General features: G+C 33.4%; 1 protein-coding gene across 10 annotated transcripts; it reads right to left on the bottom strand.

The window, feature by feature from the left end:
• Positions 1-576: 576 nt before the first annotated feature.
• LOC107429107 (protein PHYLLO, chloroplastic) lies at positions 577-17,521 on the bottom strand. 10 transcript variants are annotated; one of them, XM_025078246.3, is made up of 28 exons: positions 17,229-17,519; positions 16,930-17,139; positions 16,619-16,836; positions 15,325-15,442; positions 15,071-15,187; positions 14,474-14,572; positions 14,084-14,143; positions 13,816-13,890; positions 13,387-13,491; positions 12,964-13,158; positions 12,464-12,562; positions 11,321-11,887; positions 9,809-10,033; positions 9,012-9,314; positions 8,598-8,665; positions 8,164-8,322; positions 7,246-7,371; positions 7,029-7,160; positions 6,815-6,932; positions 6,377-6,532; positions 6,037-6,279; positions 5,281-5,448; positions 4,755-4,898; positions 3,794-4,255; positions 2,442-2,738; positions 2,207-2,364; positions 1,996-2,103; positions 577-1,237 (listed from the first exon to the last, which is right to left on the bottom strand). In XM_025078246.3, exons 1-28 carry the CDS (start codon positions 17,385-17,387, stop codon positions 958-960), a joined length of 5,169 nt encoding a protein of 1,722 aa, XP_024934014.3. In that variant the 5' UTR covers positions 17,388-17,519; the 3' UTR covers positions 577-957. The 10 variants fall into 10 exon arrangements, with proteins under 10 accessions (XP_024934014.3, XP_024934015.3, XP_060669380.1 ...); XM_025078247.3 differs by having other exon boundaries at positions 13,816-13,884; XM_060813397.1 differs by lacking the exon at positions 4,755-4,898 and having other exon boundaries at positions 17,229-17,521.
• Positions 17,522-20,578: the final 3,057 nt, after the last annotated feature.

Genomic DNA, 20,578 nt, shown 5'->3' with positions numbered 1-20,578 from the left:
CCAAGACTGAAAAGAATTATTTGAAAAAGTTTAAATTACAAAAAAAAAAAAAAAAAAAGCCCAACTCCCTCAAATTATTATCTACTCACAAAATAACCCTAATTAAGGACAAAAAATAATTTGGATAACATATTTGAAAAAAAAAAAGAGGATATTATCTACTCACAAAATAACCCTAATTAAGGACAAAAAATAATTTGGATAACATATTTGAAAAAAAAAAAGGATTTAAAATTCTTTTGTGCTAATTTTAAACAAAACAAATTAAGGACAAAAAATAATTTGGATAACATATTTGAAAAAAAAAAAAGGATTTAAAATTCTTTTATGCTAATTTTAAACAAAACACCTAATTATTTATATTTAATTTTTTATTCGTGGTGTAAAATGCCGTTTGCTATAGATGGAAAGTACTGCTGAACAGAAGCATTTATAAATAAAGTATCTCCAAAGATACCCAACATAGAATTATGTTTCAATGACAGGTGGTTTAATGATAAGGTGCAAAATAATTTCGTGCAAAAAGAGTAATAATAATAATAATAACAATAAAAGAAATTGAAAAACAATTGGACAAATGCATAAAGCCATTCATCATGGGATAACCACAAGAATGCTGACAAGTTTCTCTCTATCATTGTAATTAGGCATGTTGTTATGGTACCAAAAGAAACACAACGCATTTCCAAATTCAAGAAATGTGTTATGGTTATGTTGGAAACCCGAAAGCAGAGGAGGCAGGACAGAAGGATACAATATGGACAAGGCAGAAGGGAAAGTTGATGCCAGTGTGAGTGGAAAAATATCTAAATTAAAATAAACAATCCAGAATATATACCAAACAAATATAAGAAAATGGAAGAGAGTCCGACCATGGCTAGGTTTTCCTGCTTGAGTAGGCCTCAAGCATGCCACAAACTTCTCAAAATCTGACAAACTGCTTTACATTACCAGTTATTATTGGCTTGACAAGTTCGTAGTGTTTCCATCCTCTAGTTTGAAATTGAATCGTCTCAATGCACTAACAACAGGAAGAGGGTTTTCTAGATGCGGTGCATGCCCCGAATCGGGTATCTCGAATAATTCATAAACATCACTAGATGAGGCATCACTGGTCTTCCTACTGCTATCAATTGTGTAACACATTTCATGAGCAATTGCTTTAAATTTACTATCCTTCTCCCCAACAATGAACAAAAGAGGAGTTTCGGTATGCTTCAAGTCCTCCCACAATGGTCTGTCATGCAAAGAAATTTATATCATAACTCTCTCAGACTATTGAGAGATATTATGTGCTGATCCTATATGATGGATATAGCAGAGATTGTTATAACTATAAATTAACTACTATTTTTTCTTTTACAGCCGTAAAAAATTCAAGTGAAGCTGGTTCATGAAATTTAAATGGACATAATGTAGTTTGGTGGAGTTTAAACCCACTAAGTTTCTCATAGCTTGAATATATATATATATATATATATATATGCATTTTATTAATTGTTTCATCGCATCTTTATGGTATTTTAACAATTTAGAACTCTTTTTTTTTTTGGGGGGGGGGGGGGGGGGGGGGAGAAGAAAATATATATACTTAAGAGTATATGTATTTTCTTTCCCCCCAAAGAGTTCTAAATCGTTAAAATACCATAAAGATGTGATGAAACAATTAATAAAATGCCTATAGTGATCCTTAAAGCTAAATTTTGGTAGTTGGAAATTTTAAGGGTAGAAAAGAAAATCAAAGCATTTTAATTTTTGATTTTTTGGTCAAGAGAAAAATTACAAAGAAAAATGTATAATTAAGAATTAGGAATAAAATGTAAACAATCTAAAATTTTTAACTTTCCATGAAAACATATGAAAAATTCATTTCTCTTCCCTTTTCCTTGCCCTAATAGATTTCATGTACCAAACACATAGCCTAAATAAGAACTAGCCAGCAAGCAAAGGAAAAGGACCTTTAAAATGAAAACTCAAAAAAAGAAGTGTACTTACAGTTGTCTCCCAACACTTGAATCAGACAGAAGTTTCGCGAGAGACTGCACATCTTCATGATGCAGGCGGCTGGCAACTATTTGCTTAAATTTGGGATGGCCTCTTAGGCTGTGCAATACATAATATAAATTAATATCAACCAATACAAAATTCTTCTAAAAATATGGTAACGATAGAAGCAAAACCAGAAAGCTGAAAAGCTAAGAATTACCTGCTCCACAGAGGTCCTGCATACCAGTTTTCTACAAAGAGATGCAAACCATATGCAACTAGGAAACTAGCTCTAGAGTCATCTTTGGCTTTACGAACTTTTCTGGCAACTTCATTTTTCAAGCCAGGGCTTCCAGATATTACAACAGCTCCTTTGACCTTCATGATAAATCACCATTGTTGACAACGTAATAATAAACAAATTAAGCTTAAAATCTTGAAATTATTGTAGTTACCTTGTCAGTAAACTTAAGAGCCATATATAAAGCAATTCTTGCACCCATCGAATATCCCACAATGGTAACTTTCCCAGGAGTAATTTGATGAATCAAATTACAAATTACGTCTGCAACTACTTCAACTGACATACATGATTCCTTCATGGTGTTGTTGCTATGGTTTTGTATCTTTGTTCCTCCATGACCAGGAAGGTCAATTGAAATGCACCTAGAACAACCTGAAATGGCCTCCATGATAGAAATCCAGTCTTCTCCAGTTCCAAGAAATCCATGAAGAAACACAAGTACATTCTCCTGCATCAGCTTATTTTTGGTGGAGTAAGCAATCAACATAGAACAATACAACAGGACAGTTTATATCAATGCCTACACTACTGCTTCAAACACAAGGTTTAGCTACTAAAATTACTGGTATGGAAATTACCAAGTCTGAATAAAGAATATTTAGACTTTGAAAATAATTTATTTCAGTTTAGTTTCCTTTTATGTTCTCTCTTTTGTTTCTGCTTTTCCTTGATCCTATATCAACCACATAAAACAACAAAAAATTTCAGAGCAAGTGGTTTATTTGTCACCCATCCCTTTTACTAGTTTTAGACTAACATTTCACTATGACACCAAGCCTTAAGCAAGCAGATGAGATTTAGGGCCATCATTAAACAAGAGGGCAACCAGATTACAAAACACAAATTCCATGAGCTTTCCACTCTCCTGAACCACAAAACATCAAGTAGAAACTTTTTAGTACTGAACTTATGACTCAATCTCCATCCTTGCCAAACCCACACCTCAGGAATTCAAATAGAAGTTGAAGAACAGTATGAATTAAAAGCTCCTCCCTATTCAAGCAGCAATTGCAAGAACTACTCATGGCGCAGGACATCATTCAAACTTCTTTCCAACCACCAATCTTGACAATATATGACAGTTACTAATAGACACATTCTTAAATATGTTTACATGCATGCTTAGTGTTAAAAGAACAAAAGCTGGATCCAACCCTGCTTAATAAACCTACAATTTCAAGCAGATGAAACCGTTTCTTAAATATATTTAATAAATTTAGTTTCCAAGTTAATTTTGTTTCCTTATTGTGTTTAATTTCTTAATTACAGTTGGTCAATTTATTATAATTATGGCTCAGTAGAACCCTATTAGTTGATTATTGAATAATGAAATAACATTACTCCAAAAAATATAGAGTTATACACCCATGTTTGGTTATACATATGTTCATATTTGAAGTGATCATAAGTAAAAAAACAAATCCAAAAATAGTAGTGAATTTCATCAATATCTGAAATGACATAATAAAAGAAAAGTAAGAGGCATATCAAACTTTTATTTACCTTAGATGTTTGACCAATCTCCTGAACTTTGAAGAGACAAGTGAAACCGTTAGACTCCACAGGCAATTGGTATCTACAAACACTCTCTCCAGTAAAGTTTCTTTGAACAACATGGTGGTTGACTTGAAATGACTTCAGAAGCTGATCAGCATCGACAACAGATGCTTCTACAAAGCCAGTAAATGCATTCTGGCTGATCTTAAGAGGAGTGGTTGCCACATCTTCTTTAAGCCATTGGTATGTTCCTAGACCATGGGCAATAGATGGCACTGACTTATTATTCATTATTTTACATACCTCTACATTCTTCTGCTCAAGATAACAGGAGAAATGAATATATGCAGACAAGCCCAGGCCACTTTCAAATGTAGCACTGACAACAGCCATTTTCCCATGCTGCTGGGCCCATTGGGCAATCATTGCTGCATTTTCAAAGCCTCCAACAACACTTGGTTTAATAACCTGAAATTACCAACACAACAAATTTTGGTCAGGGTACACTACTAACATAGTAAGAGCCATGATAGCTATATTAAACAGATCATCCTCTCGAAAAGAAGAGAAACATATTTTTGGTGATTTTGAGGATTTCTTGCAAGTTTCAATCCCACTAATTTGTAAGATTTGTTGATGGTTCTTCTCTCACGAGAGAAATCGTGACTATCCATAAAAAAAAAAAGATCAGAATGAACACACAACTAACAATTGAATCCATAGGATAGGACCTATTTGAATTTTGATCCATGTAAACTGAACCTGCTTCAGAAAAGTATTAGGAGTATCCAGTATGAGAGAGCCAGCATGACTAGATAAGGATCGAACTCAATATCATATCAATGGAAAATTCTGTTTGCTCCATAGACCATTTGGTTACTGCATCTATTGGAAGAGCTACCGTGCTGATTAAGACTAAATTATATGCGCCCATAAATTATACTAATCAAAAGACATTTCCACTTACAATAGCTACTATTCCTGGATGTTTATATTTTGCAAGCATATCGAGTGGATTTTCTTGAATACTGTCAATAGTTTCATCCAATGCCACAGGTAGCCCACTTTCTTCACAGAACCGGATAATATCAGTTTCATCTTTAACGGGTTCCTGACAAAAAGAAATCACATGCTAATCACATGCTAAAATAGTCGCATCAAAAAATAAATAAATATGAACTCCTCTTTTCTTTCTAGGTATGCTTTCCTCTCCTTAGCCAAACTTGCAAATTTTCTCTAGTGCACTCTTGTTCCACTATTTATTACTAACTTACTTTGTCATGGCAGCTCACAAGCAGCTAAAAGCTGAGATACAATAAACCATGGAGAGGAGGATACCGATCTTTTAAGCTTCTCCAAATTTTTCCAACAATACAAAGTGGAGATACAAATTACAAATACAACGAAAAGATAATACCTAGCAGCCCATAATAATCCCATAGATGAACAAGGAATATAATAGAATAGAGAACTAATCTGCTAGCACAATATACCTCAATATATTGCAGATTACAATCCCGAACCAACGAACCAAATTGAATAGCTTCTTGAAAGGTCCAGTTTCGATTGGCATCTACACGAAGTTCAATATGTTGTCCAACCTTCTTTCTTACTTCTTGTATAACTTCAGCATCATGCATGGGACTCCTTTGACGGGCTACCTGTTGCATAATTGAAACATAAGAATTGTAAAACCAACTGCAACACCATCAATTCCAAAAGCTCAAACTATTAAGGAAATGGACCCAACTTTCTGAATCAAAAGAACACTACACTCACTTTACAACCCCCTCACGAATTGGTATGTCCAGTACTCAAATAACAAAATGAGCTTTATACATGCAGAACAATAAATTACTAGTAACAAGACCATGATTTGAACATAAGATTAAAAGGACAACATAAACTTTGACAAGTTAAGATCAATCTCCAAAACATTGTGAACTAGAGCCAAGTATGTATATTAAACCAACTGAACAGTCATTTAACACTCAGTGAGTAAATATAGAAATAAAACTCTACCAACCTCATACAAGCAAATCACAATGTGCTAGAGTATGTTTTTGTCAACAATGGTACTTTAGGTAATATTTCAATTTCTTGCCTACAAGTTTGAGCCTTTACAAAAAGTTGTGCCTTCATAATTCTAAATAATCCAAACCCACATAGTTTGTGGGAGAGAAAAGAATTACAATGTCCAATAAATATTACATTAAAAATCAGCCAATATGATATAAGCAACAAATTACCTTTAGCTTTATTGCAACAAATCCTTCTTCAACAAGTGAGGCAACACTAGCAGCTACCTCAGTGGGAGTTCCCTTAGAATCAACAAGGGCACAAATCTTAACTTTGGACAATCCCTTAGGTTTATGCCTTTCATCTTTCCAAGAATGGAATATGCTCAAAAGATTAGAATCTTGTCTTGCTGCTATGGCATTGAGAATGGCCATTTCCAAACCACATCTGACACTTGGAAAGAGTGAAGATGGCTGTTCAACAGGCAAATAACTTTATTTAGTAATCTCTCCTCTACGAAAGCATATGGTTATTGGTGCTTTACTGCTATAAGAATATAATTGTACCTACCAGGATTCCCAGGCTAGTCCATATCCAAGATGAAAATGAGCCCTTCAGTAAAGGAATGAAGCAACTAATTTTAGCTCCTTTCATCACATGAAGAATAAGTCTCAGTTGCTCCTCCACACCTTGCAGGTTTTCCTTACAGAAATCTAGAGGTGCAACCTGCTAATAAGAGACTAATTAATAATTGACTTATCAGAAGTTCCTTTAGTTTTTTACTTTCATAGAAGCAGGTGAAGGACGGAGGATAGTTCACAATGAACCAACAAAAGAGGAAATATAAGATGAATTCTAACTAAAAAAACAGAGAAAAATAGATAAAAATAAAAATAATAACTAAAAAGAAAATAGGTGAGAAGAAGTAAGAATATGCAGACATGCAAGCTTGAATGAAATAATCCGACACATTTTATGGATGGAAATATATGTTAAACAAAAACTAACCTCACCATACCCAACACTTCCATCATCAAGATACAAAGACAAAATGAACCCTTCTCTATAGAAGTTGTTGTGCTCATAATTTGCAGTAATCTTAGTAGGTGGAGAACATAGCTGTATCCTGTTACAAAAAGAACGTATGGATATAATATCAAATCCCTTCACTTAGCATATTAATAAAATATCTAAAACTTTATTCATCCACATAAAAATTTACCTAAATAATGAGTACTCCATTCTATGGACTTTGCAAAGAAACAAATCATCTGATACAGAGTCTTTAACAGAAAGCCTTTGAAGGACACTTAAAGCATCATTTGCTGCTAGGAGTGCAAATTTTCTTAAAGTACTGAAGTAAAAAGACATGTTTGCAATCAGTTGATAAGCTCATAACTCAAGAACTTGTATTCCAAAATGCCAAATTAACCAAAAACCTGTGGAAGATAGCATTATTATCAATATGGCCTCCAACTTCAATAACAGAATCCATCTCTTCACGTTGAGATGTAAATAATGCATCTTGAAGCTCTGCTTTTGTCTGTACTTCTAAATGCTTAACACTGCATATCAAGTAATTTTTCAGGTTAGTAAAGCAAGATATATTTCACAAATATAGCTGATGGTAAGAGGAAGAAGATTAGAAAGTGTACATCAGAGAGTTTCCTGGAAAATCAATGTATTTAAATTTATTTTCCTTAAGAAAAACTCCACTGACCTATAAACAATGCATAAACATAAAGCAAACGCAATATAAGAGAACTAAGTCTTCTGAGTCCACTCAAAAACCCACCTCATCAGCTGAGCCTACAACATCATTGAAGAATATTCACAGTTCTTACACTCTACTACTTCTTTCTAATCACAAACACCAAAATATACACACAAAGGACCCTTTCTACATACTTTCTATCACATTTTCTTGCAAACCTACTATTTACTACTCCAAAATTACATGGTAAATTGAATGTAAGAACACCAATAAACCCAGAAAGTACAAGCTACGACAGCCCTCAAATCGCACGAGTAACAAGGAATTTCCAAGGAGGTAAGCCACATTTTGTCATCTCCTTAAACATATACTATCCATAGACAATTGTCAGATGATCAAATGTTTAGTGTCTTCTCATAAGTAAATACACAAAGTTTTGTTCAAAATTTTCGTAAAGGGAGAATTGAATTATCAAACTCTTGCTATTGAAAATCCTCCATCCAACTAAGCCCATAATCCCCCACATCTAACCATACATAGGGTAAAGAAATACTGTCTGCAGTACATAGCCCACATAGGAAACGCATTTGAATGCAACAGCAGATTCAAGTTTATACATGAGCCATGTGTATAAAGGCCTTACCCATGTGCCATGCACAGTCCACTGATTGAAACATTATGAGAGGTGTAGAAATATTTACTCAATATTTTTGGTTCAACTCTATCCGCAATGGGAAGGAGACTGAATATCGCACCGCCGTGATTATTAATCACTAGTATCGTCATAGGTTTTCGCAATGTCCTACACAAGTTTAACTCCATTCAAAATCAGTCAAGTAAGAAAGATATGTGTAATGTGTTTACAGTATGTAGAAAGACGAGATGTTGATAACTCGTATATCAATTATCAAACCAATTATACAACAATTGGAATAAGAATCATGTTGCTAAATTTACAAGGTTATACATCAACAACATCAACTTCTTTAAAAAAGGATAATCAAGACTTAAAATACTAATAACAATAATAATAAATAAATCAATAAATCAATAAATCACAACACAATTGCTTCCTACCTTTGGTTTAAAATTGCCAAGCCATTGGTGTCATGAAGAAATGAAATATCTCCAACCACACAAAGCACCTGAATGGTATGTCAGAAATATGAAAGTCAAACAATGTTTAATCAGAAAAAGGAGAATATCAAAGCACCGACGAAAACAGCCTTTTAACTAGGATAGTATGATTTCTTAACTAAGTTTTCATAATTATTAATAGATAATAACGTGATCATTGATTGCCAAAAGAAAAATGCATTTTAGAAAAGGGCACAGAAATAAACAACTCATTAGCATCTAATAAGAAACTAAATCCAATTTCTTCTTGAAGAAACCTAATGTGCAAAGTCTTTCTCAAGAAAAGGCAAACCTAAATTTACTAAAGGAGGAAAAAGCACTCAGGACTCACAAACAGCTTTTTCAAGTACTTACTCTTTTATTACATCCTACAGCAAAGCCAACAGCTGTGCTAAGCAACCCATCAATACCACTAGCTCCCCTATTCCCAGCCACCAATATAAAGTGAGATGGTAATTCCAAGTCTAAAGGCGTTGTTGCAATACCACGACTACAATTTGACCAACCACATCCATACATGTCTGCATCACGTATTGCCATACTGTTTCCTATGAAAAGAGCAGACTCAGTTGAAAGTGCTTCTGAAATTGTGCGTGAAACTAGAGGCTCGGTCAAGGAGGATTCTGCATGAATTTGAAATGATAACTCCCTTGCAACCTACATAAAAGGGAAAAGAATTAGGAAGGCAGAGACACAAAATCAAAATGAACAGATTTAGTTCATTTGACTACCCTTCCTCGACAGAACACTTTGTCTGAAGGAGAAAACTGCAATGGGATTCACCTTCTTGTAAGAGAGGACAAATTCATAGCCCCAAATGAATTTTTAAGCAAATAAAAAGACACAACCTCAACCAGGATCCAAGATTAAAGCCCTCTTGTCAAGAGATTATTAGACGGATCGATAATAAACTCAATGCAAATGCAACAACGATTTGCTGTCCTTAACTAATATGAATAACAACTTAAAGTAAACAATAATGTTAGATTGGGTCTAGCTTTTTAGTGTTTAGTCTAGATCTGGTTAACACCAATAAGATGTCAGCAAAAATGGTATTGAAACAAGTCAAAAATCAGGAAAATACTAAATCAAAGTGAGCAATTACTTGTAAAGAATAGAACATAAGAGACTCATTGTTTGGAATTCATTACCGTCATATTTAATGTGTGTAGACAAGTGCTCCATTCATTGCTCTTATTCGGAAATTTCAATTTAAGTAAATAATCAGCAAATTCAACAATGTTGCTGTGGATCCTATGCGTTACAATATGAGAAGGATCATAACGGAATGGATGCTTGTCAACCATGATATAAGAGAGAGGAGTGCATTCCTCTAGCAGCTTCAAAACACGTTTGCTCGTAATCCTACTCCCAATCTGTATGCAAAACAAATTAAGACACACTTACAAAGGGAGGGAAAAAGCAAATAACCAGCATATAATTGGCATATACTGAACAATGTCTGTTACAAGATTAAACTAACATCTTAGACTCACTTTTATACATGGCTCAACAAAGTCACTTTATGGGAACAAGGCACAACATAAACAGTTAACAACAATAAATCTAATTTCTATAGCATGATTTTACTAAAATAATATCATTTACAAAAATACATGAAAATTTAAAATTTATATCCCACAATTTCTTTTCCCATTTCTCAAGGGGCTATGGCTATTATATCACATTCACAGATACAGACTCCTCAGGTTCCAATATTTTTACTCATAATATGTTTTTGATAGCCATAATTGATCAATACAAGAATAGATCATACAAGCTAGAGTGTAATCTATATATGTATGTATGATGTTCCATGAACCCAGAGATTTGACAAAGAATCTTTGACAAATCATACTGGGCATTGACTGGGTACATCAAAGGTGCAAAACAATGAGAAGTTATGGGTAAATCCATTTGTCAAGGATTCTTTGTCAAAGTTCATGGAACACTATCCAAATATATACATATATAATGAGATTCAAACAAGGTGCACCTCAGTTTTGAAAAGTAAGATCCACCTTTCGTGGCCATTGGATTCCATTTGAATGATAAGGTCCAACCAAATTGCGAAGTCCAATGGTCATGATCGTGGATCTTACTTTAAAAATGTAAGATGCACCTTACTTGAGCCTGGCTGTACATATATATACACATACACATATCCAATTTTCACACTAACACTAATATTTACAGGAAACAAACTTTAACAACACTTATGACTCCTAGTCATCTACAAGGAGTATTAATAGTAATTTTACTCTGACCAGAATTGGTGTAATAAAAATAAAAATTGAACTACCCAATATTGTTCACTCTTTTACTAATGTTTAAAACAAGTTACCTTCATTGTTTTGCCTTAAGAATTTAGTTCTAATTTCATATTTAGTTTTAGGGTGCTCTCTATTAATTTGAAAATTCTCTCTTTCTAATTTTTTTTATCTTATCTCCCATGAACACTAATGCTTGAAACCACATATTGCACTTCATCAACCCTAACACTCAACGTGAATAATTTTCCAGAATTACCAAGTTTCAAAGACTCCTAGAAAAAGTAGTCCTTACATTTCCAACACACTCAATGTTATCCCAATGGCAATAAAAGGATAGTCACAATACTGATTGCTATAAAATAAAGCAGGAAAAAAAGCCCAGAAATTTACCTGAAGAATCACATCAACGCGTATCCAACCCCTGACAAAATCTGAAAGCAGGGCATGGTCCAGATGATCGACAAAGACTATATTATTTTTAATTTCCGGAAAAGAAATCAAAAACTTTCTCAATCGTAATCCTGACAAGATATCAGCTACGACAGGCCACAAAAGCCGTTTAGCCAAGAGAAGAACTGCCCATATCTCGTCTTCTGTATGGATTGCTCCAATAAGCAGAAGTCCTTTATTAACCTTTTGAATTACATTTAGAACCTCTGAGAATTCGGCAGGAGTATTATTAGATGCGTGAGCATGTTTTATTTGGATATACTTGGTAAATGGCTCAGCACTAGACATCCAGAAGTCTAATCCCTTTAAACAGCTCAACATCCATTTGCTAGGGCTATTTTCTAGTGGTTCCCTGAAAGGACAGTTGATATGAACAGGACCACAAGGTGAAGATGTTGCCCAATGAACAGCAGAGTCAACTGTGGTAAGAACCATTCGTGCAGGAATATGATCAGTGGGTGCAGGAAGACTGAAGAAGAACCTCACAAAAGAACCAAAATGGTTGATCTGGTTTAATTCAAAGATAAAAATTTTCAAAATATATACACATAGATCTATAAATTATGGCAGCAACTAATTTATGTCAGCAACTTTTAATAATTCAATCGAACTAGTTCTTTGCTTCTTTAAAAATAATAGTCACAGGGAAATAATGAACCCAAAACACACAAAGTCTGGCTTTAGGAACCAAAATAATGAATGCTAAATAGAAGCAGTTCCAAGATATTGTTCTCCTCATGATAAAAGAAGATTGCATATGCTACATCTTCAATTACCAATTATCCCTGGATGTTGTAAGTAGAATATTTGCACCTAGTTAAAATATACATAGACAGAAAAGATTGAAGAAAATCTAAGTAACCCTTAGACTCTTTTGTTCTGCATTTAAGTCACAAATGGGCCTTTTCTTTTTCACATATATGAAGGAAACAATTGGATTCCAAATCAAGGTCTCAACAAATATATTACTGTAATCAAGCAGGAAATGCCTCTAAGAACTTGATAGAAATTTGACATCGAATCATTTCCTATCTTCTGTATTAGCATGCCTATTTTTTTTTGGTGGATGCTCAAATTCAATACCTGATTAATTGACTGGTTTGCTCCAGCATCCTGCAGCTCAGCAGGACGATCAGCTGTGAGCAACAGAAGAGGTACAAAATCCTGATTGGCCTCAACAACCTTGCAGTACAAATTTTAGATGTTAGTGGTAAGGAAGAGCATCTTCCCATGAGTGGTATAAAAAGACATAAATGTCAAATAAAACTAATAATGCATTTTGTAGGAGCAGAAGTCAGTGGAAATAAAGAAAAGGATTGGAGGAGGGAGATGCAAGTGGAGACATGCTATATCCTATTTGCTCTTCCTCTTACTAAGTACAGTTTAAAACTATCAATTCGTTATCAACTAACTGCCAAAGTGACAGAACACAATACATTAAACAAGATAAAATATAATGGAAGAGCCCCAAATCCAAATGGATGAAACACCATTGTCCACAGCCATAAATTTGAAAGATTTAATCTGAAAAAATGCTATAAGGCTCAAATTTTTAGTTTCAGCTAATATTAAAGAAAACTCACTGCAGGAAGAAGGTTAGAAACTGCAGTGCCAGATGATGTTATAACTACTGCCGGTCTGCAAGATCCTCTTGCATATCCAACAGCATGAAATGCAAGCGAGCGCTCATCGAAACATGCAATACACGTGATAAGTGGATGAGTTGAAGCAGCCACAGCAAGGGGGGATGATCTTGATCCTGGAGCTACACAAAAATACTAGAATAAAATAAATAAGATCCATGTACAAAAACATAGGAACAAAAGATAACTATAAAGAGTAAACACCCCTAGAGTTTAAATTTGATACTCTAGTGCCATCAGTTTTCAGTTTACTACACAACAATCTTTGAATCATAAAGCATGCCTTGCTATGTTAGTAAACAAACATCAACATTTTATGGAGCTTATGAAATAAAAAACCAAAAGATAAGAACTTAATCTCACCGTCAAACCATTTCGAAAACATTCTTCAATTATAATTGAAGCCCAAACAGCATTGATGTTTGCACAATCTTGCACTGAGTAGCATTTGTCACTGTCATTATCCAACTGATAGTAGAAAGAGGCAAAAACTAAGCAGTTTCAGCCAAAATATGTTAATTTTAATATTATTGAACTGAAAAAACTAATATATTTAACAATATAATAAATGACTAGCATGCAATACATACAATCAGGAAAGTAAAGACAAAACTTGCTAAATCAAATTTGGAAAACAAAAAAAAGACAGCAAAATGGTGATCTTATCTTAGAAAAGATATCCTGTGTTGGACAACTTTGAGAAGCTACATAGATTCTTATACTTGCAGTGCTGGAGGAACAAAAAAAGTATTGAAGAAACTATCCTGATTTTACTAATATATAGCATCATACCATGTTACTGGAAACGACTACAGTTGGCGAAAGCCTAATGCAAAATTGCCTGGAAGATGACATCTCTTTCTGTACCTGACATAAAGGAAATATTTAAACAACATGCAGTTTCCATCCAGGATGGTAACATAATCACAGGAGCCATCTTCTAGTGTTGTATTATTATTACAGGATCTGTCTAGCTGACACTAGAATTATAACAGCAACACATAGAAGAAATATCAAGCTAAAACATTAAGGATGGAAATTACCAGGAAAAAGAAGATACCAGTTCCATGAAGTCTTTCACAACATAATTCCCTCCTGCCGAAAGAGTGTTCGTGTAAACCTACAAAACCTTGTAAATCAACAACGGATTATTGTGAAACAAATCACGAACTAAATGAGTAGTGAAATGATATAAAAATGATTATAGTCCTAAAAAAGTACTTACAGAAAAATATTCTAACTACACTTGTTTACCAATTCAAACATTAGATAAATAGGTAACTTAAATGAGAGGAAAACACTACATCACAGACCCAAAAAGTAATGCATAACAAAGCTAGGAACATCCTTTTTTAACATACTTGATCAAGCAAACAATGGACAAATAAGCAAAAATACCAAATTAGACTGTTCATGTGCAAATTCATACAACAAAAATTTATGTTTATACCATCAAAAGAGTTCTATCCTCCAGTACATTGAGCTTTCTAAATGTAGATATTATGCTTTTGGAGCAACGTTTCTCTGTTGGACAAATGTGACAAGTGGCCTGAAAATGTATGTTAGAATAAAGACAATGAGCATAGAGGAGAATAGATGTATTAAGCAACACATCATTGCTTCTTCATGCAATATTGCAAAGTATCCAATCTTTTTTTTTTGGAATATATGCATATAAATATATATAAAAATATGAACGTATAAGCTCTCTATTCACTATGCTTTTACATTATGAGAAGCTTTTAAACATGAATTTTCAGACACAACATGAAAGATATCAATCAAGCCAATTAATTGATGAATTTGAAAGTCAAAATTTGTCTGTTAAGGATCACAATGACACCATGCTAAACTATTGGAAGCAGCAATAACATCAAGCATTAAGAGAAACAACTGCAGGATTTACCTTAAATGGATATACCACTAATTAACATAGAGTAGGTCTTGAAAATAATGGTAGTTGGTAGACACTAGGGGGGACAAATGACCGGACTTTATACAATTCAAGCAAAATATGAAACATAGGAGAACAACAACCTCATATTACCTGATGTAGAGATAACTCATAAGATTCAATGGCTTCCGCAAACGTGCAAATAGAAGAGTCACACCATGCAAGTGTTACTGCTAAAATAGAAGTGCCCTCATACTCATTCAGCTCAAGCTGTTAAGTAGCATATATCCAGTCATATCACATATCATTAAATTTTACTAATCTTAAAATAAACCAAAAGATAAAGCAAAAGGTGGGGCAACACCATATAGATGCATTACAAATATGCAAAATGAATGCAAGTATACCTGAGGAATGAAAAAGTAATAACAATCTTCTTCATGCTTCATGAAAGACAACTCTTTGTCAAAATTAACATCCGTAAAACCATAAGCCATTACAAGGGTTGAATCATTTGAGAGATATCTGTGGAAAATTATGCATATACTCTTTAGCTTATCTGCACAAAGTAATATTTCATGTTTCAGTGATTATCATATCATTCTAGGCTTCAAGTTAAAGTATCTTGCTGCAAGAATGCTGGGAAAGGAGAAAAAGATATATTTCGCTCAGTTATATATTAAGTTTCAAGAAATTAAATAAGTATCACATGCAAAACCATGACCAATGAACAGTCATAGTTTTACCCTCATTTTGCAAGAGCTTATTTGTTCTATCTATGGAGAACCACAAACATCACTTAAATTTAATAGCATCTAGCTACCCCTTTTAGAGCTGTCAAGGAAGAAGATTCATACAAATCTAAAAGAACCAAGCATTCATACAAAGCAACATACACCTAAACATCGATAAGATAAAAATTGACACAATAGTATGCATCATATTTGCAACACCAAATGCAAATTACAAACACACGGAAAGCTTAAGAGCAACACATTTTGCATCATAATTAGATGCATAACCATAAGCAACAAACCATCATTACTTAAATCAATTTTTCATACCAACCACAAATTTCCAATAAATGGAAAAAAATTATTCTAAATTTCATAAAATGTTTTCGAACCTTTGAAACATTCCTAACATAATTGACAATGAAAGAGTTCACATTAATATTCAATCTCATCTCTGTCTTGTCATTTTCCAAATAGACCTTTCAACAAAGTGCCAAACAAATTTTGGGTTCTTATTCAACACATATTCTGCTCGTTAGCTTAAAGCCACTTAAAAAAATTATTAGGTGACCTCCTGGACATTGATGTCAATGGAATAGGGTAAGCCGTAAGTCTCAATAGCTCCAGAACTGTCCATGACCCTCCAAATAGAAGTTTGAAACATCCATCTTTCAGACTAACTATCCAACTTTATTTATTTATTTGTTTATTTTTTTTTATTTTTTTATTATTTTTTTTTTTGGAGCGGGGAACCGTATTACAAGTGCCCAACTTTAACCGGTTCAGCAATCAAGCTCAACAGGAAAAACAAACTCTTGTCCTAATAAAGTTAAAATTAATTATATACATATTTATATATATATATATATATTAATGAACAACAAACAACAAAAACCAAATGCAACCCCTAAATCACCATGGGAGACGCTTTTGATGAGTGAGAAATAAGAGATACGAAAATCTAAACCTTTTGGTCGTTGTCTTCTCTCCTGAGATAGAAGAAGAACTCCGTGTAAAGTGAACAGCAGACCCAATTCCAAAAACCCCACGGGTTTCATTCACGTAAAGTGATTTACAATCAGGATTTTTTGTTTCCTTGGACATGAAAAACACAGGGAAAACCTCGGAAGACTCCGGCTGACAGCAAAACCAATCTAAAGCTTTCGCACTGGGAGGCACAGCCACCTGTAGAAATCCTCACAAAATCAGATATGAAATAAAAACCTAACAAAACGACATGGTATCAAAACAGCAAAGTCTCACGGAATTTTCCAGTACCTGAAACCGAAAGAACCCACTGGAGGTAGAAGGAGGATTCAACTTCAACTTCTGCACAGCATCTTTGATACTCTCTAATCCCTTCTCAAGCGTCAATGCCGGAGGTAGAGTACGTGTAATGCAAGTTTCCACCACAAAATCCCCGTCCTCCATTCCCGAATCCTTGCCGATTTCCATTATCGGACCGTCAAATCGCACACCGAACACAACCTAAAACAAAAATTACAAAAATATAAGGAAAAAATTACAGAAATAGCGATGAAAAAAGCAAGAAAATTTGAGGGGAAAAAAAAAAAAACCTTGGACGAGAGGTTGAAGTGGTATGAGTTTCGTCGATTGAGGAATTGAAGAGGCGGTGGCAAGGGCCTCATCCATGGAAGACACTTGGTGTTGCGGGATTGGGATTGAGGAATTGGATATGGAAGATGAAAGAAGGAGTCTCTGAGAAGCAGTTTCATGGTGTAGAAGTAGAAGTGGAACTGAGGAGAAGAAAGATATGAGAGACTGAGAGCGTCTCTGTCTCAGAGCGAATGGATTGGATAGGATATTATCTTTCCGACCGTTGTTCGGCTAAATATTTCAAAACACTCGGCTTCAAATGGGCCAAATAAAATAATTTAATTGATACTATTTGTACATTTGATTAAAAAAAAAAAACAAAAAAAAATTTATGCATAAATTTAAATCTTTATCAGAGAAAAGGTGGTAAAGTAACGTCTAAATTGTCTCCGAAAGGCATATTTTGCACATAAATGTAAGTCAAAGGTTAACTTTGTACACAGATTTACTTCAATACCTTCTTTTTTTGTTATTTTTCTCACACAAATATAAATGGATTATTATCATATTAGTCAATTTTTTATTATGATGTTCTAATAGATTTTTTATCAGTATTTTTCTTATTAACTTTTGAAAGAAAAGGGATTTAAAGATGTATACAAGTTCATAAGAGTGCCTTTGGCTTTGCTTGCTTTTTGACTCCCTATGAGCCTTTTTACAGCCTCTCTTTTTTGGAAGGTCGGCAGATATGGGAGCTTTATCTCGTCCATTGGTTTATCGAAATCATCCTTGCTATCCCACTTCCTTCTATTTAGAAATGCAAGAGGCTTTTAAAACAAAAAGGCTTTAAAGAAGGCTTTTCTTTATATATTACATAAGCTCTAAAGTAGATAGCCTCGAAAACTAAACTATTTGTTATAAGTATGTTCATTTTGAGCACATAGGATTTTAGTGTTTTAACAAAACTTATATAAATATAAAATACATTATATTTTAGTTTTTGAAACAATTCAAAAATCAATAAAAAAATTTTAATAAAAAATTCCATCGGGATTACTTGAAAGGATAGGAGATTGACTAGTCATCCTATTACATAGAATGTAGTCATCCTATTACATAGAATATACAAATTAAAGTAAAATTAATTTTGTTGACTATCAATTTTCAAAGTTGTTATTTTATTTTATACACAATGATTATTATCTAATTTATGCCAGTTAGCAATTTATATTAAGTAGTAGGCTCCAGACGTATTTTTGGCGAAAGACTGCCATAGAAAATTAACATACATACATACATATATTATATATATATATATATATGATAAAGGCGTGCCATCGGTAACATATTAAAAAATTTATATATCAAAAAATAGATGTATTATTTCACAAACTTTTCAATCAATACCATTAAAATTCATAAATTCCTCAAAATAATAAAGCACATAATTCCTCAAAATAATAAAGCATATTAGAAAATCATGTTAAATTGTGTATCATATAAAACATTCATCATATGTTATAAAATCATATATATATATATATATATATTCATATTTTCAAAAACATAATTACTTATTTCCCTAAAGCATTTTTGAAAATAAACATTTACTCATAGAGACAATTCAAGCTCTATCCTTAGCCGTAAGATCACTTTCGATCTCACTCTGGAAGCCTAAAATATCATAAAAATATTATGTTAAGCTAAAGAAAAATATACTATTTGATATGTGTATGCTGAAGAGCTTAATATTGTTCACAGAACCCAACAATTCTAGATTTACATACTAATTTTTCCAAAATCCTACACAAACTCGATTTCCCTATAAGTCCATATTTGACATTTTCCATATCTCCATCATTTCTTAAAATTGAGCCATAGGTTAAATTCTATACATCATTAGGAATTTATATTAACCAATAATTGCTTTTAAAGAAACCTTATAGCCAAACCAATTGTTTCAAAACCAAAATATCCTAGCCCATACTTGGGTCTTCCTCAAAACTCAACCAAAATCCACAAATTATATCCCAAAAAAAAGTTCATGAGATGTAGAACACGAACGTACTTCTATTGGTGCTAAAGATGTCGATGGGTCAATAGAAAAAAAAAAAATTGATATCAGAACAAGATCTTGAGATCTAGCAAGATAGAGAGGTTTTTAGGCATAAAAAATGTCAAAAATGAATTTAAGAGGTTGAAAACTAGTGGAAAGGACTCTTTTTGTCGTCAAAACTTACCGGCTTCAAGCAAATCAAAATATGGTTCTTGCTGCTAGTTTTTGGTTAGATCCCAACCAACTCTAGCCACTATTCAGTTAGATATTGGTACGAAAATGCTCCTTGTTTCACAAATTTTCAATGGTACCAACAGTGAAGCAAAATAGAGGTCTATAGCTCAAGATATGAGAGTTTGAAAATGGTAACTTAAAGAGAGAAAGTATGAAGCAAAAAAAGAGTGATGAATGGCTGAATTTCAAACAAATTTTCCCATAAATTTGAGTGGCCCCTGTAGGAATTTTAGGTAGTGTTGAACAACCAAGAAAAATCTTGAGTTTTGTATTTATGAAAATGTCATTACAACCATAACTTTCAAACCATACCTCCGGTTTCAATGCTTCACATGTCCTCAAACTCGTATTGATGAGTTCTACGCAAAGGTAACAAAGTCGAAAACAAAGTTTAAACCTAATATAAAGTCAACTTTTTAACCTCGTTATGGATCCTACTCAGTCATTTTTTCTTGTGAGAAGTCCTAGAAACAGTATTGTTGCCCCAAAAGAATAACATAGGTAGTGTTGGAATTGTAATCATCTTTGTTACCTGCCCAGTTTGCATTTGAGAATTCATGAAATGCTAAGATGAGTGATAAAGAAAGAATAAGCCATGCGAATGAGTACCTTTTAGATATCCAAAAAGACATTTCATAGCTGCCCAATGCACATCTATGGTTTCATGCATGAATTGGGATAGTTTGTTCACAAAAAAAAAAAAACAAAAAGGTCTACTCTTTTTAAGGATAAATATTAAAGAGTGCCAACTACTTGCCTATACTTTAAGAGAAACAAGAAGGTTACTTTTAGTGAAGGAGAGAGAAACAATGGAGGATATGAGTGTTGTGACTTCTTTAGCTTATAACATTTTTATTTGTTCATGCATATTAAAGATGTATTTTTGTTGGGACAAGAAGAGTCTTGTTTTCGTAGGAATAACCTCTACTCCAAGGAAATAACGTAAAGCACCCAAATCCTTTAAGGAGAATTGAGAAATACAGATGCCAAAAACTTTATTGTTAATGAATCACTGTTGCCTGTCAAGAGATCATGTCATCTATGTACGTAAGAAATGATAGAGTTAGTCCATTGTGCATG

Source organism: Ziziphus jujuba, chromosome 12 (genome assembly GCF_031755915.1).
Source record: "Ziziphus jujuba cultivar Dongzao chromosome 12, ASM3175591v1".
In the NCBI taxonomy this organism is placed as follows: Eukaryota; Viridiplantae; Streptophyta; class Magnoliopsida; order Rosales; family Rhamnaceae; genus Ziziphus; species Ziziphus jujuba.
The sequence above is the reverse complement of the archived record's forward strand: the minus strand, read 5'-3'. Positions and strand labels throughout refer to the sequence as shown.

What these genes read in the sequence shown, in the direction of transcription:
- LOC107429107 (XM_025078246.3), bottom strand. Translation starts at nt 17,387, where the DNA reads ATGAAACTGCTTCTCAGAGACTCCTTCTTTCATCTTCCATATCCAATT. An exon ending in GAGAAGACAACGACCAAAAG is followed by an intron (nt 15,443 to 16,618) that starts GTTTAGATTTTC and finishes AATTTTCCACAG; the next exon opens with ATATCTCTCAAATGATTCAA. An exon ending in ATGAGTTATCTCTACATCAG is followed by an intron (nt 14,573 to 15,070) that starts GTAATATGAGGT and finishes ATACATTTTCAG; the next exon opens with GCCACTTGTCACATTTGTCC.